The 18,260-nt window shown below is 38.3% G+C and overlaps 1 protein-coding gene across 1 annotated transcript in view; it reads right to left on the bottom strand.

Moving 5' to 3' along the window:
* Positions 1 to 18,260, bottom strand: part of DOCK3 (dedicator of cytokinesis 3) — a 195,197-nt gene that overhangs the window by 141,273 nt on the left and 35,664 nt on the right. Inside the window, exon 6 of the mRNA XM_074151695.1 lies at positions 2,123 to 2,271. Within this exon, the coding sequence (XP_074007796.1) occupies positions 2,123 to 2,271 (149 nt within the window). The remainder of the gene's footprint in view (positions 1 to 2,122; positions 2,272 to 18,260) is intronic.

The following is an 18,260-nucleotide window of genomic DNA, read 5'->3' as shown; positions in this document are numbered from 1 at the left end:
AGGGATGACTACCAGAACCACTGCCAGCGTACTTAAGGGAAAACACCTGTTCAACAAACTGAAAAAAACCCTAAGTCATGGTGACAGGAAGTTTGAATTTCATGTTTGCATCACTCCTTCCCAAAGAATACAATGCATTAATAATCAAGGTCAGGATAAAAGCAGCTTTACACTAAACAAGCATTCATGCTACATATTAGATATGTAAGACTATATGTTTCCTGAAAGCTAATTGGTCATGGAATGTGACCTATTAGATTGTACCATCTTGAGTAATTACAGACCAGCTCAAATTGCATGTATTTAAGCTTCTCAGTTAACATTAATACGTTAGTAACATTTTTCATTTGTTTTGTTTGCAAATGTTAAGTATGACAGAATTAGGAATGAACATTATTACATTCCTTGAGAAAGTATAGTACTATGTGAATATGTATATGAAAATAATGAGTTTTTTTCCACAGATTAAGACGTGTGGTTATGAGTTTCATGATAAAACTCAGAGAGGGGAGATACAAGAAAGTGACAGAACTCTCCCAGAAATTCTATGGAAAAGAGTGATGCTGCAGAAAGACCTTCCAAACTCCCAGACGCTTGTATTTAAATACTGCATAGTGTACAGATTTAATGAAATAGCTTTTCAATCATATGCCTTTTTATGCAGTTTCTTTACTGATACCCTCTTCTCTTCAGGCATGTATCTCTGACATCATGTGCCTTTTTCTCTAGGCAGGTCAGTGCCTGTTCTTATGCAGTAAGAAACAGATTTTTTTTTTTCCCTAAACAATTATCCTGAGCAAATGAATTTAATCATGAACATATTTACATTTACTGATTTCACTGATGCTTCTCCCTAGTTGTCATGTGCCAGATTTACCTGTATAGTTTTAATGCACTTCGAAATTAATGATTTTATGTTAAAAAAGTCTATAGTCCCCTCATTGAACAGCCTGTTCTCTCCATTGCTGCATTGCTGTCTACGCTCCTCATCAGTTTTTCTTACAACATTTTTGCAGCTTCCTGTTGCTAATTTTATCCATACACTCTTTGAGCAGAAACGTCTAGGCATAATGGGAACCAAGAGACCATTTTTGCACATTTACCCTACTGGGAATGAAAATGGAAAGTATCTGTAACTCTGCACTGCAGAACAATGACTTGATGCAATCTATTCGTCTCTATCCTTCAGAGTTTCCTTTCAACAAGAGAGAAATGAAATGTTGCATGAGGGCCAGCGAAATCTTCATGCGTGTGTTCACGTATGTCTCTGAAGGGAATCTTGAGGTAGGTGACTAAGGAACAGAGTCACAACAAATACAGTTTCTTCCTTAGTTGCCAACTTACAGAATTCTTCCCCCTGATATGTTAATTAGCCCTAATCCTATCCTAGTTGAAAAGCAGTCACTATATGACTGAGGAGGGTGATATTTCCTTTGAAAAGGTCATATGCTTGTCATGTAAAACTTACCTGTCTGATACACCGTGTCTCAGAACAAAACCAATTCTGGTGAAGGGCTAGTTTTTGTCTAATGGCAATTTATTACCATTTCAACTTCTATCTGAATTGCAGTCGTCTCTGGCTCTACAAAAACCTCGCCACAAATTCACCATGGAACTAACCAAGGAGAGTCTAAACCTCTGAGAAATGTCATCAACAGCCAAATACATAGATTATGTATTATAATCATACATAATCATTATGTTCTCAGCACCATCATCCCTGTTGACAGTGAGATTCTCTAGTTATTACATCAACCATTAAAATACTTCCTCAATTGACAAACAGGTTTTTAGTATCCATGAACAGCTACCCCCAGGCCTAATATTCACTATATCGATACAAAGTTAAGTAAATTGACCTAAACCTTTTAAAAGTGCAGGCAGCGTTAGAAAAGACCTATTAATAAGCAAACAGCTTACTTTACAGTAATAGAAGAAGAACTATGCAACAAACCTACTGTAGAAAGTTACATTTGATTTCCACATAATGAAATAGTCTACCTGTGTATGAACACTACTGGAAGGAAAAAGTTGATTTTTTTAATTTTATTTTATTTTTTTTTAATAAAAGCTATTTAACAATAATTAGAACAAAGAGTACCCAGCCGGTACCTATACTTACTCATTGCCCCAGTCCAGCCTCACTGTGAGGTGTCTCTTGACCTCTCGCACCTGATCCTGCGTCAAGTGACCTGACAGCAGCTGCCTGCGCAGGTCAATGAGCTCATTCATCACATGCCGCAGTTTGTAGAAAAGATCTACCTTATGTTTCTGTAAAGGCATATTTTGGGGAAGAGAGTGAGAAAGAAAGAGAAGGGAAGAGAGAAGGGGAGGAGAGAAAGGGGGGAGAAGAGAAAGATTAATAAAAGTTTGGAAAGAGAGTGTAAGAAAGAAGAAAGAGAGAAAGAGAGATATTAATAAGTTACCAACTTTTCATTTAATTACCCTATAGGAACATTAATCCAGTTTGTACAAACTTTAAAGTATTTATATCAAAAAGTAGTGTTAACTGATGCTATTTAAATTGTATAACTTTTTGTTTCTAAAGTTTAGGCTTACTCTGCTTAGAGGTCCACTTGCTGATGGAACCTAATGCTATAGACAATAGGATCCATTATGTGCAGCTGGGATCACTTATTTCAATCATGTAATAAATTCAAAGTTTTAGATTTAAAGTAACAGAGAGGTGAAAAAGTTTGTTTTCTGTCAGCACTTAACTTAATGGTTCTGAACAGTCACCACAACAGAAAACCACTTTTAATATTTTTGATATTCCAATTACTAACATTTACCCAGTTATCTATGGTAGGTGGGGGGATATGAATATTCATTACCTGCACTCTAAGGGACTAAAGCAACAATGATAAAACCCACCTGCAAAATTACTTTAAAAGAGGAAAATTACCATTTTCAGTGGTAATTTTACTAAAAACAGTAAAAAACCGCCACACTACCACCACCAGCAAAGTAAAAAAGGAAAAAAAAAAAAAAAAAAAAAAATCGAAGCAACTAACACCACAATCCTTTCTGAAAGAACTCATATTGACTTCAAATATGAAAAACACACCCCAAACCCATCTTCAAACCAAACCCCCAAAACACAGACAAAAGCAGAAAAACTTTTTTCCCCTGCAGGAAGTAACTATATGGGAAGTCCAAAAAAAGGAGAGTCTGGTGCTAAAAGGCAAGGCCACCTATAAGCACTCGTAAGGTAAGGATGTGTGCCCTAACTACTGCCATATCTGCTGGATGAGAACTGTGTGTCAGGGCAGCTCTTGTCTACCACGGCCATGTATCAAAGGGCAGAAAATGGCCAATGTGCAATGAATGAGGATCCCAAGAAGAAACAAAATAAATCTCTCCTGTTGCAGTCAAATACTGTTTTTTTCAACAACCAAGCTCCATTTCTACCTGTGTGCAAAACTTGAAACGTTTGAATCTCACTGACTAGATGGACTGAAACTGAGGCTTCACAAGCTAGGACTGTCTTGGCCACATTTCTGCTTGCAAATGAGTGTTTTATAAAAGCTCTCCAAATAAAGATACCAAGATCTGATAGAGGAACATCCACAAAGAAAAACATGTTTTCTATTGCAACATATGATCAGAAAAGATGTTTTTCACTTGTTTTGCCAAAAATAGGTAAGATGAGATGGAAAAAGAATTTCCATCTACTTGAGCTGGTTTTCTTACAAGACCACTAGATTTGCATGACTTAGGAAAACAGACTTCAAATGTGCTCCATTTTGATCAGCGATTTGTTAATTTCTCTGAACATGATTACACATCTGTTTTGCTGAAGCAGGTTAAGCACAGATGGAATCATCTGCTGTTCTTATCAAACAATTTTGAGATTAAAAGAAGCATCATCTTTCAACTCCGTATCTACATTGTTTCTGGGCCTGCCTGAAAAAATGAACTACAGACACCAGATCCAACAGACAGACATACATTTCTAGGGCTGAAAATATTTAGTCTATGAAGATAATCATGCATAGCTGACAAATACAAAATGACTAGATTTGTGTTTAGTTTTTTTCACTAAATGTGGTCCAAAGTTTATCGTATATAAGCTGAAGACGACAGTAGGTATAGGAAATACCCATTTTTATACGCTATTTATGTCAACAAGAAAAGGTTGTAACTTCTTCTAACACAAGATGAAGACAATGGAGTTTGGGACTAACAAACAAGCACATTAGGCATATCTATCCATAAAACAGTTGGCAATGAAATGATTCTGATAATCAGCTCCAAAATCATCATATTCAGACTTGCCAAATAAACCTGCTGAAAGAGCCACTCCCTCACTCTTGAAATGATGGTTCAAGGCTATCAATGAATTCAAGTCCAGACCACTATGCTGGTTAAATTACTGTATGTTCCGGAGTTATTTTTACACAGTTATTTTTTACATAGATATCAGAAGTACTTATTTGTATTTGTTTAAATACAAATAAATGAGAAATGAGATTGTAGAATACAATATTGTAAAAGGTAGTTACATTAGGTCCTGCACCATGATCCAAAAAAACCCGAAAACACTCGACTCAAACCTCAAACACCTGTGTTCCATGATCATGACAATCTGTCCTTTTCAGCTTTCCTTCTCAAACTTATTCTTCCAAAAATATTTAATCTGCTCTAAACAGATTGAACAAGTATCGATAGACAGAGAGCTAAACATATGGTGTCCTTTTTAGAAAATACAAAGTCCCCTATGAGGGAGGAAGAAGAGGTATCAGACAGTGGGAAGCCAGAGGAGCTGGAACTGTGATCACAGGCAAACAGTTGGGAAGTGAACCATAGATCCAAAGCCCATGAAAGGGGAAGGAAAATACTTGTGAGAGAGAACGAAGAGATAGAAGAGAGTTGGAGGTAGCTTAATTCCAGGCTTGCAGGCAGCAAAGAGTTTGAAGCAGTCAAACAACAGTTTAACACCTCTCCTAACACCACAAGGGTCTCGTGACTAATGAGGTCCATTCGGGAGAGAGTGAAGGAGGTGGATGCACATATTTTAATAACATTCCTCTGCCTTCTCTCTTCCAAGAAAAAGAGACCTTAAAAATTCAACACTAAGCTAAGCTGATCAGGATTCCTATACCCAAGTAAAAAGAACAACCAACCAACCAAATAAAAAAAACCCCAAACCCCAGCTTGCTTTAAGTGAAACAGATGATCCTGGACACCACATTTCCAGAAAAATTAATTTTAAGCATTAGAGCGATTTAAGCTGTTTTAGTCAGAGCAGCACCATAAACAAGCCTGAAACTTTATTGTCTTGTTAGTCGCTAAATAAAAAAATGCAAGTAAATCTGGCATATAAGCGCTCACTCTGTTTTACAGTAAACCTTCACAGAACCTATAACCTCTCATTTTTCATCTCACTTTGTCACAGGCTACCAAACAATTTGCTCTATATTAGTCCAGCCAGAATAATCTGCTGTGCACATTTATGAACATATTTGACAAATGTTTTACAATCAGAAAATAAAAGTATTTATGCAAAAACTTTTATGGTAATAATTAAGGTGTGTCAGGGACAAAGCGTCTGGATAGCCTTAATGAACTGAGGACTCTCTTTACAAGCAGCACAAGTCTGTTCTCTAGCACACCCTGTTACCTTATTTTTCTATAAAAAATACAAATTAATTTGTGATGTTTCTTTGATCTGTTACTATTAACAAGTCCCACGTACAGTGCCTGGATAATCACCATATCAAGCTAATCAAGCTACACATCGAAAAGTGGAATTCTGGTGTTAATGTTTGTTTGGGTTTTTTTTCTTTTAATGACTCCACATTAACTCCATGGAGATCAAAAGTCAAAAGATGGTTTTTGGGCTGTGGTGGGTTGATCTTTACCCCCACCCAGCGGCACTCTCGCTCCCCCTCTTCAACAGGCCAGGGTGGGGGGGAAGAAAATGAAAACATTTCTGGGTTGTGACAAAGAAAGGGAAATCACTTACCCATTACCATGCCAGCAAAACAGACTTCACTTGGGGGAAATTAATTTAATTTATTGCCAATTAAAATAGAGTTGGGTGGTGAGAAACAAAGATAAAGCCCCCTAACCCCCCTTGTCCCTCACCTACCCTCTTCACAGGCTCACCTTCACCCCCAGCTCCTCCAAGCCCTCCTCCCCCTCAGCAGGGGAATGGCGGTGGGGTCAGCCCATAGCAGCTCCTCTCTGCTTCTCATTCCTCCTCACCCATCTCCACCTGCAAAAGGCTGCAGTCCTTCAGGAAAAGCCTGCTCTGGTGTGGTCCTCCCCAGGGACCACAGCGTGGATACCTGCTCCGATGCCTGTCCACCTCCTCCGGCCCCGCCATTTCGGGCCCCACCTTTTCCCGCTCTTCCCCTGCCCCCCCCTCACCTTGCCCCTTCCCAAACCTGCTGTCCCGGAGGCACCACCAGCTTTGCTAACAGGCTCAGCTGTGCCCCATAAGCAGGTCTCCTGTGGAAACAGCTGAAACTCCCACAGAAACGTCCCAACGACCAACACCTGGACACAGCACCCAGCGCAGGTGTTTTTCAACAGGTCAGCACTCAGGAGCACGGGGCTGTTTCATGCCTCAGCGCAGCAGCACAAGCTCCATGTTTCATGCCTGTGGTGGCTTTGAAATACTAAGGCTGCCTTTGTCACTCTTCTCTCAATAAATACCACATAATGTGAAAATATATAAAAGACTGGTGTATTACAGAAGATGACCTATTTATAGTCATTTTGTTACCATGACTTCATTTAACACTACTGTAAAGAAGACAGGATTTTGCCTTCCTCAAGAGCGGTCCCTTAAGATGCTTCCTATAGAACTGCCTCGGGCTATAATGGAGGACAGGGGCACAAAAAAGTATTTTCCTTATAGAAGACAGTGAGTAGCTTTTCCCAGGTTCCTTGTTATGGATTTCAGTATCTAAGTTGGATATTAAAGCCTGCGAGGATCACCAGCACATGAAAGGAAATAGCAAAACTCGAAACAACACAAAACTGATTCCTTTTTTTTCAGTTTTGTCTAGATTTTTTAATTAAAGATTTGTGCAATATTTATAGTTTAATCTTATCCAAAATCTCTGACGTTATTAGCATGCAAGCCTTAAACACTACCCATCAAATTCGACAGTATTCATCAAGTGCCTGGTGATGAATATAGGTCAGACTTTACAGGTCAACAGAGGGATGTCTCAGGAATAAGGAAAGGAACTGAAGTACAACTTGTGTGGAAGATGTGGATCGTACTCAGGCATAAAGACTGGCACCCACAGAAAAGCAAAGAAATTTGAGAAGACAATTAATACTTGCACATATTCTTGTGTTCTACATGTGTGCCTAGACATCTGGTCCTGTTTTATTACAGGACTAAAAAGGACTTTAATAACAGTTAAAAATACAGAAAACAAATAGGGAAAAGTAACATCAAGCAAGAATAAAGTTAACTAAATGACAACTTTTCCCAATTAAAACTACAAAGTACATTTACAAAAGGTGGTGGTACCACGCTGGAGTTTCCCCCAGAGCCTGAGACAGAGCTTCCACTCCTTCACCAACACTCCAGTGAACGTTCAACCAGCAACATTAGTCTTTCAAACAAGTAACAAAATGTTCCTCAGGAGGGCACCTCAGTTTTGATGTATTTCCACTCTTCTATCCTGAAGTTCTCTATTTGTTAGTAAGAATGCATTAACATGAATAGCATTTATTCTCTCCTATGAATATTCACAGCTTTTAGCTTCAAACAGAAATTATTTACTCTAATCGAAATCCGTTTTAAATGGAATCTCTACTGTATTCACAGAGGGCATTTCAATTTACAGTCTGCATTAAAGCAGTCTTTTTCTGTCACTCTAATCTATCTCACATTGTCACTAGTAAATTCTTCAGACTCTTTTGCCAATGAAAATGTCTAAAATAGTTTAAAATACTGTTACATGACAAAGGGAAAACTTAAGTGGTAAAAAGAATGATGTAGCATTAATAAAGAAAGCAAAAGCAGAGCAAAACAAAATAAAGCCTCCGCAAGATAAGCAGAGATGTTGCTACAAGCTTTTCCTTTATGTTAGATTAAATGATGTATCTGAATCCCCATATACCATACTTAAGTAGTACAGTAACTTTTTTCTAGATATAATATGTCCATATGCTTCTTCCAAACAGTGAAATCCTTGAGCTAAGAGCTAAAAGATTTATATTGAATTTATATCAGCAACTTCACGAAAAGGTTCCCTGCCGCTCTTGGCAACAATCCAAGCAGAAACTACAAGTTTTTACTTGAGTCAAAAAATAAAAATAGTCTCTAAAGAACGAAACCTGTGAAATGAAGTCTTAAATTATACAGAAGCGGTATATATCCAAATTCTTCTCACCATTCATTATTCCCACTATTCCTCTGAAATGTGCTAGAAATTTCATTTGTGCAGAACTTGTGCTAACCTCCTCCTCTACTTAAGAGCATTTAATGTGCTTTACCAGCAACTTTGTACTGGCAACCAACGATTGGATTGCCTCCAAAATAATTTCAGAACTTTCTCAGATTGCTCATTTCTACAAAAAATATACTTTTTCTAATGCATTTATATTAAAATCCTTTATGATAAACAGAAAATAACAATTATTTGATTGCTCCAAAAATGAAATGGTGTATTTAAATCAAAGCTATCTACCAACAAGTCCAAAAACCTGGTGATCAGTTGTATGCGCTGTAAACCAAACAAATACCCTACAGCTTTTCATAGCTGTAAATATCAAGTCGAGAGGAACCCAGGTAACGTTACAGCAATAGCAACATTTAAGGTAATAACACAGAAGAGGACGAGTCTCCATAATGTTACCAAAGCAATTCACTTTTGAAAAGGGCTGTTTTCTTTCCTAAATGACCACTGCTGTTTATGAAGCAGGTAAGATTTAAACCTGTTATCACAATGATCTGTATTTAACACACCAACCCATCTCAACTTCAGAGCTCTCCACAGAATATTATGAAGAAAAATATATTTATGAAGTGTTAGTACCACGCTACTGCCCTTCTTCAAGATTTTTCCTATTTGTTCACATCACAGGTTTTAAATTTCTAACTTAAAGATGCAATTTAGAACCTATTTTTATTGATAGTAATGCAGCATGGTACAAAGAAAATTATATTTTTCAATTTCCTTTGCAAACAACTTTTCCACTTCAAAAAATCAGTTACACCATACATGTAAATAACTCCAGGTACAAGTTATTACACTCACTAGCAGTCAAGACGTGCATCTTGACTCATATTTTTTCCTTATTTACAACTTCAGATACTTGAGTCGTCTAATACAACAACTTGGGACAAATAACATATGACAACATTTAGCAGTTACAGAAACAATTTCAAACAAATCTGACATGTCTTTGGTGTCTGATTTCATGCTATTAGTATTCATATGCTTTTGTTACTTTCCGACTCTGTATCGTCATCATCAAGAAACGCAACTTGGCCAGAAGACGACAGGTATTCTGGATGTAAATTAGCGGTGTTTAATTTTTTTGGTTAACAGAAAAATAGGATGCAAAGAAGAGAGACTGGTCTTCTCCAGGAAAAATAAGGAGGGGCGCTCTATGGGATAATTACCTTGAGAAGAGGAGAAATTTGGTTGAAGAAATACCCTAAATTGACCCTCTGTCTCCAGCCGTTCCCCATCCTCGCTGCCACTGATGGTGAAAAAACCTTCATAATGAAATTGTGGAAGAGACTGCAGCTTACCAATATTTTGTTGAAACTCAACTGAAGATCCTAATTTTTTAGGAGTGACAGCAACATTAACCTCCTTTCATAACTTCATAATAAACTTTTAATAAAGCTTAAGGAAATGGAATTGAAGGGGATAACTATTTTGATAAACTTAGAGATTTAATTCTTTTTCATTTCTAATACTGTAAAACAAGTGATATTAACACTTCCTCTCCTTTTCAATCCATATTACATTTATTGAAGCCAGTTCCAAATCCTTTTTATATTAAATGTACTTAATTCGTTTTCATTTTGAAATATAAGAACAATTTAAGATACATTTATTTTCCCTTCTGAGGAAAAAAACACGCATGCAAGGTTCTTGCTATTTAATCAAGGATGATTTCTTGGCTTTTAGTTTACTGGTGTCTCCTCCCATTTTTGAATGTCTTTGTCATGTCATATAACTGTTGAAAGAACACAATAAGACGACAATATATTTTGCTTTATCGCATTTCCTCAGAACTATTATTAACTAAACTAGATAAATGTATGTGAACCTTCTGAAAGATAATACAGTAAGGAAAGGGCCCAAGAACATCAAAGAGGCTTCCTTTTTCCCCAGCATGTGGCCCCAAATATCTCTTTGAATAAGATCAGCACAATTGAAATATGAGTGGAATGAAGGAGAAAGGTCTGTAAACCAACTAAAGGGGAAAAAATAGATTTCTAACATACATATAGCTGACTTTTGCAGCTGATAATTCTGTTATACCTCTGGGAGATATATATAAGACCTTTTGTGTCAAGTATTCACCGGTTACATTTTCAAGACCCTCTCTGAGCTTGAAAAGCATAATTTTCCCTTTCCTTTTTTTACATGAAGAATAAATTATGCTGACTGCAAGACTGTAAAGTTTGGGGGTTTCATAACAAGTAGAAATAGCATGAGACTTGCGATAACATCTCTTTTCTGGACTCTCTCCAATAGTTGCATCTCCGTCTTTTAATGGGGGTCCCAGAACCGGACACAGCACTCCAGGTGTGGCCTTACCAGTGCTGAATGGAAGGGAAGGATCACCTCCCTTGACCTGCTGGCATTCTCCCTAACGCAGCCCAGGGCACAGCTACCCTTCTTTGCTCCAAGGGTGCGTTGCTGCCTCATAGTCAACTTAGTGTCCACCAGGACTCTAAGGGCCTTTTCTGCAAAGCTGTTTTCTAGTGAGTTGGTTCCCAGCATGTTCTGGTGCCTGGGGGCATTCCTTCCCAGGGGCAGGACTTTGCACTTTCCTTTGTTGTACTTCATGAGGTTCATATCAAACCACTTCTCCAGCTTGCCCAGGTCCCTAACCTCTTTCAAAGATGACTGACAGTGGCCTCACAATGACCTTAGCCAGCTCCCATCAGAGCCCACTGACTTATGTACATCTGGTTTGCTACTAAAGTATTCCCAAAGCACAATCCTATTCCACCAAGGGTAAGTCGTCCTTGCTTGAGACCCTCCCCTGACCTCTAGGACCTGGGATTTCTGAATGCTGGTGAAGACTGAGGTGAAGAAGGCATTCAGCACCTTACCTTTTCCATAACCCTTCCAGGGCCCCTGCCTCACTCAGCAGCTGATCGGTATTTTCCCTGGTTTTTCTTTTACTGTTTAAGTACTTACAGAAACCCCTCTTGCTTTGCCTTTGACATCCCTTGCCAGATGCAGCTCCAGGTGAGTTTTTGGCTCTCCTAAGCCTGGTCTCTGCATGCTTGGACAGTATCTCTATATTCCTCCTGGATTCCTTGTCCCTGCTTCCACCTTCTGTATACTTCCTTTTTAGGTTTGAGTTTTGCTAGGAGCTCCTTTGTTCATCCATGCCTTCTGGCATCTTTGCTTGACTTCCTGCTCGCTGGGATGGACTATCCTTTCTTAAGCTTGGTCTAGATGATTCTTGAAACAGCTAAGTTTCTCGGATCCTTCTTCCTTCCAGTGCCTTTATCCATGAGACTATTTCAAGCAGATCTCTGAAGAGGTCAGAGTCATCTCTCTGGAAGTCCAGGGCTGTGATCCTGCTTTTTCCCTGCTCTCTCCTATGAGGATCCTGAGAGCTCTACCATCTCAAGGTCACTGCTTTTGACCTTCACATCCCCAACCTGCCCTTTCTTGCTTGTAAACATGAGGTCCCAGCAGCAAAGGGCTTTAGTAAGCAGAACTAAAATTGGTATCAAATGTCCCCTGCTCACATCATCACTTTCCAATTTCCTTGTAAACTTGTGTCCTCCATTTGCATAAAACTTGCAATCATAACGGTACTTTACGTCCCAAAATATATTTGCTGAATTACATGCTCTTCCAGAGGGAAAATTGGTTACCTTGGTCCACAGCACAGGTATTTCTTTCCCCTCGTCCGCGAAGTTCTGTTCCCTCAAAGCTTCAAATATTGGTAAATCTGGCTGAAAGAGGACTTTCAACCTCCTCCTGCCATCTCTGCTACAGTCATTCCAAATGCCTCCTGCTGCAACCACTGCCTTTCAGTGCCAGCAGAAGCCACTTATCCTCTGATGTATTAGAAGAGGAGAAGATGTATGGCCTCCATCAGAAAAAGATATAAATCCAGAGGATCTGAGGATCTGAGACACTGCATTCAATACTAACTGGCAGTGTTTACCTGTCAGAGAGGTAATAAATAAAAACATTTTGCTCTCAAAGAAACTGAAGCAGCATTGAGTAAGTGTGGAAGCCTCTATATTTCATACTTTTAGTAGGCTTTTTACCATTATTTGAATGCAAAAGAACCTATAACATTAGAAGAAAGCTTCCTACCCATGACTAAATGGCTATATCCTTTCACAAATACAAAAAATCATCCCCCATAAATCAGTATTTTAAGGTCATTTTTCTGCAGGACAGAGAAATTATATTACCATTCACATCAGTTTTAAAGTAGAGTTAAATGCTTTTGCCACTTTGAATGAACATTATGATATCTTTATTAGAAGGCATATTAATAAATAATTAACATTCAGACTAACTAGCAATAGCCAAGCTGTCTAAATTACAACTTTGATGATAAATATTTATCAAGAAATTAAAACTGATTACAGTATATAACGAGTGCTGTCAAATAAATATTTTCCCCTTAGAAATGCCTTACACTGGTTTGCCAAATTCTAAAGTTGAAAAATACTTTCTTCCCAAAGCATTTCCATTGCATTTAAGTTAAACATCTGCTCTTTCAATGCTATTTACACACTTAACAGGAAACTTCACATCCAGTGGAGTTCAAGTGTATAACCTGATACTTTCATCCTTTTTCCAGCTTCTCTCATACAGCATCACGCAGCATGTAAAATTAATATTGCCATTCACACACGTGGAGTGGTCTAGAAGTAGTACTGCTGCTTTAGAACTGACAAATACAGCAGATAGAGAAAAAAAAGAGTCTGTACAACTGGGTCAATATATGTATTCTTCAAATGTCTCTAACAACTCTTTGTCTCCATTAGGGTGTTCATGCAGGTCATGCAATACAAGTTCGTTATGTTAGAGAAGATTTTGCCAAAAGCCAGGTTTTAAAGTTGTATTAGGAGCACCTAAAATGTTATGGAAAAAAACCACAGGGAAAACACACACTATTATTCCAATAAAATATAGAACATAGACCATTATTTGCAGACCAGCTTGATTAGTGCATTTTGTAATTAATGATCCTGGGCATGATGCCACCATTTGTCCTGCAACATTTCTGTGAATCCCTAAAGAAAATGGCTGAATGTATCCCAACTGTTTTCCAGCTACGTACTTCCCATGTAAATTTAAAAAAGTAAAGACATTTCAATATTGTTTCAATATTGCAAAGAAGTTTCAGCTACACTTCTCATAGGCAGGTTCCAGTAAATTTCATTCCTCCAAAAGAGACAATTTCATCTGCGGAGGAACAGGTCTGAGGAAAAAGAAACATATTGGTTTCTCATGCTTTAACCTGTGAAAGGCTGAGGGACTTGGGTCTTTTTAGTCTGGAGGAGAGAAAACACTGAGGGGAGATCTGATCAATGCCTATAAATAGGCACCCACCCCAAAAGGGTGGGTGTCAAGAGGAAGGGCCAGTCTTTTTTCAGTGGTGCCCAGTGACAGGACAAGAGGTAATGGGCATAAGCTTGAACATAGAAGTTCCATCTAAACATGAGGAGGAACTTCTTTACTTTGAGGGTGGCAGAGCCCTGGGACAGGCTGCCCAGAGAGGTGGTGGAGTCTTCATCATTGGAGACATTCAAATCCCGCCTGGACATATTCCTGTGCAACCCACTCTAGATGGACCTGCTTTGGCAGGGGGGTTAGACTGCATGATCTCCAGAGGTCCCTTCCAACCCCGTATCATTCTGTGATTATATGATAACGTCTGTCATGTTGTTTATGATTTTGTTCACAAAGATCTGTCTCGGAGTCAGAAAAACAAGATGAAAATTCTGGTTTTATTGTATAATATTTATTCTGCAAAAAACTACTTAGTAATATCATTAACACACTCACTGTAATTCCCACATTTCTACATAGGTAAGTATTCAGCATAGCTTCCTTAAATTTGAATAAGAAACGAAAAATTACATAACTGCAATTACAAAATCCCACTTCTTGTTCTTAAAATCTTGACTTCAGATTAGGAGTATCATGTTCTTTAGATGAAGATAAACAGGAAATAAAAGTTTACATTCCCATTTTACCTGCGACATTTATTCTTGTGCAGCTAAAGGCAGTGTAGGCAACACAACATTTCATTTTATAGTCTGTATGGACTGAATCCACCAGAGTTACCTGATACACTGAAAAATCAAGATGAACTAAGGTTTATAAGATTTAGGTTTCTGTCAGGGGAACCAATGCTACTGATAAAATCACAACTGCTTTACACACATTAAAAACATCAATCCTAATCCTTTTTTTAAGATGTGGGGGGAAAAGAGCAAGATGAAAAACCAGAATATCTCCCTGAATTATTAGAAGGTTCTAATACTGAACCTTAACTGAAGAAGCTTCCAAAAGCAGAGGAAAATACTTTACAGGAGAAGATTATGGCCCATTTACATAGCAATTTAAATAGAGAATTGATCCATTTCTCCTACTTCACGCCGATGTTTAGCACAACTCTAATCCATCCTAGAAGTCTTAATTTTGTCTATATAAAATAATTACTTGGCAGAGTACAGAAAATAACATAATGTTGTGATTTTTTTTTCCTAAAATGAGGAACAGCAGGAAGTGAAGTTATTTACCTTTTTACTTTTAAGATGAGGATTTTTTGGAAGATAAGCCCATCATGCAAATTGATCTTCTAACTTAAAATCCTCAGATTTTCAAATTTTCTGTTTCTGTTCTGCATTATAATGCAATTATTTTTATTCAAATACCAAATATGAAATATAAAATTGGAAGAAAGTAAGTCAGAATTCCCTTATACATGAGTATTTTGTCCTTAGTGAGAGTCATGATTCTTTTGCTGGTACGCAAACTATTACAGGAGCTTGACCCCTAGAAATCGATGAGGCCCTGACACTATCCACCCGAGGGTGTTAAGAAAGGCTGGCTGACCTAATTATGAGGCTGCTCTCTGTAATCTTTGAGAAGTCGTGGAGATCAGGGGACGTCCTAGAAGACTGGAAGAAGGCTAATGTCACACCCCATCTACAAGAAGGGCTTAAAGGAGAATCCAGGCAATTATAGGCCCATCAGTGTTACTTTAGTCCCTGGGAAAGTTATGGAACGAATCCTCCCATGGGCTGTCACAAGTCAAATGAAACATCTGACTGGGAAAAGCCAGCATGGATTCACCAAGGGCAAATCATGCTTGACAAACCTGATCACCTTCTACAACAAAGTAACCTGCTCAGTTGATGTGGGCTGAGCGATGGACTTTGTCTACCTGCATTTTTCCAATCCAATTTTCCAATTGGATTTTCCATTGGATTTTTCCAATGTTTTCGACATGGTTCCCCACCACCTCCTCCTAGAAAAATGGACACGTTATGGTCTAGACAAGTGGTCTGTGTGGTGGGTGGGGAACAGGACAGGCTGGAGAGGATCCAGAGAAGAGCCACCAAGATGATCAAAGGAGTGGGAAGCCTGCCATATGAGGAAAGGCTGATAGAACTGCATTTGTTCAGCCTTGAGAAAAGAAGGCTTGGGGAGACCTTATCACCATGTTCCAGTATTTAAAGGGTGGCTACAAAGAAGATGGAGACTCCCTTTTTACAAGGAGTCACATGGAAAAGACAAGGGGTAATGGGTACAAGTTACTCCTGGGGAGATTTCGATTGGACACAGGAGAAAGATTTTTCACAGTGAGAACAACCAGCCATTGGAATAATCCAAGGGAAGTGGTGGATTTCATGTCATTGGACACTTTTAAGATTCAGCTGCACAGGGGGCTGGGCCACCTTGTCTAGACTGTGCTTTTGCCAAGAAGATTGGACCAGGTGATCCTTGAGGTCCCTTCCAACCTGTTATTCCACAATTCTCTGATTTATGCTTCGAGCTATTTCAATCTATGCAAACTCATATTGATGTATGAACATTTCTAAGAATAATGCTAATTTGTGTCTCAGACATATTATATGCCTCCCCCTACTATTACAAAAAAAGGAAAATGCAGGAGCCACGGCTCTTATTTATTCAAACCATCTCTGATACTCCTACCTCAGAGCATGGCACAAGGAGAAATAAAGGGCAGGTCATGGGATTCACACACATAAAACAACAACTGTTACTACTGACTAAATAACTGGCCTTTCTTATGCGTTCAAGTTCAGATGCTAATGTTTTTACACGATGAACAAAATTTTTCCTAAAGAGAAAGATGCAAAGAGTATCAGTTGTGTCAATAACTACTACCGTTTGGCTGGAGCCTCTGCCTCAGCTGCCAGGTCAAGGACACAAAGCCAGCAAAAGCAGAAGTTGTTTTATTTGGCAGCCCTGCAGATATTGACTTCTCTGAACCATGCAGGCGGTGTTGGCTATGCTTAGGTGCAGAGGATCTCTATGTTTTAGGGAAGATGCTTCCAGACAGCTAATAGCAGATGGAAATGCACTGTATGATCAACTCAGATCTTCTGTGACAAGACGGTTTGGGTTTCAGAACAGCCAGAAACATTGTTAAGAAGAGTCTGATCCATCAAAGTAAGACTTGTATAAACAAGTAATTTCTTCTGCCTTGATAGTAAATGCAGCACCACATATGGCCTCAGGAAGACTACTGGTAAAATAATAACTGATTCAAATGCAAGCTAAAGATAAGCTCCTTCACCCTATGAAAGGATGTGTGAAGCAGACTAGATGTAAACTCTGGCACTGAGCTGATAGCCACCCCATAATACAGCAGGACTGAAAACATAAATTACCATTTACTAGTTAAAAGAAAAAAAAAAAACCCCAAAAATAGTAAAATGCAACAAGTAGAATGTAAATTATAAATAAAGTTAGTTTTCAAATACTCATTTTTACTTGTTCTGTAAAATAGGCAAGCTTTTGGCAAATAAAAAATTAAAACAGTTAAAAGATGAGAGGCAGAGCTGCAAATAAAGAGATAAGAGAAAACAGGTACAACTCCCAGGATAAAGAATTAATTCAAACCTCTTCAGTTTAAAAATGTTTGTTCCATATAGATGACAATAACACTGCAAATATTTGCAATGGACCTGTGGCTGGCAGCTGTTAAAACTGCAGATTTTAAACAAAGATCCCAATAACATCAGAACAAAACCATGTTTTTCCACTTAGGGCATCTCATTATTATAAAAAACAAATATCAAAGCATTCCTGTTAGTGTGGAATATTGAGATTTTTTTTCATCTATTTTAAATAGGGTCACCTTCTGAGATAGAAGTTAGGTGCTTTCACCAGTGCTTAGAACGTAATAGCACGCTCCATAGATGAAAACCAAAAGGAAAGGAAGAAAAATATCATTACACAGACTAACAATCAGCTTAGGCGTAATGGTTAAAAACACCAGTTAATACATAACAGTCAAGAATTATGTCAGCGTTATTTCTCGCCTGAAACACAGCACATCTGGCAATGCTGTACCCTCAAGTACTACTGATTCTCGCCTCACAGGCAAAAGCCCCAGCTATTGACTCCCCCTTACACCTTTACACAGCACCAGAATGACTGATTCCTGGTGATCTCCCCCTCAAAGACAACCAAAATATCTGCTGTTCTCTACAGTGTTTGAAACATAAGTAAGCCCAAAAAAGTACTGAATGTCAATCTTTTCCACAGTTTATATATAAATAGCTGAAAAGCATGTCTTTGCCAAGTAGATAAGTCATCAGAAACCACAAAGAATGTTTAAAGGGGTACAAGAATCAGCATATCATCTCTGAGAGGAATCACTAGAGAAAGACTCCTAAAAAGCTATTAGACTTTCGCATACAATTCTCTTGCCTGAAAAAATATAACACACATCAGTGCAGTATATCCAATCCTTCTTAGCATTTTTTTTTCTTTTAGTAATGCTGTTTTTCAACACAGCTGGTCCTGACTAAACAGATTTAAAGATTCATCAATTCCAAGACTATAAAGGATTAT

This window comes from Numenius arquata, chromosome 8 (genome assembly GCF_964106895.1).
Source record: "Numenius arquata chromosome 8, bNumArq3.hap1.1, whole genome shotgun sequence".
In the NCBI taxonomy this organism is placed as follows: Eukaryota; Metazoa; Chordata; class Aves; order Charadriiformes; family Scolopacidae; genus Numenius; species Numenius arquata.
The sequence above is the reverse complement of the archived record's forward strand: the minus strand, read 5'-3'. Positions and strand labels throughout refer to the sequence as shown.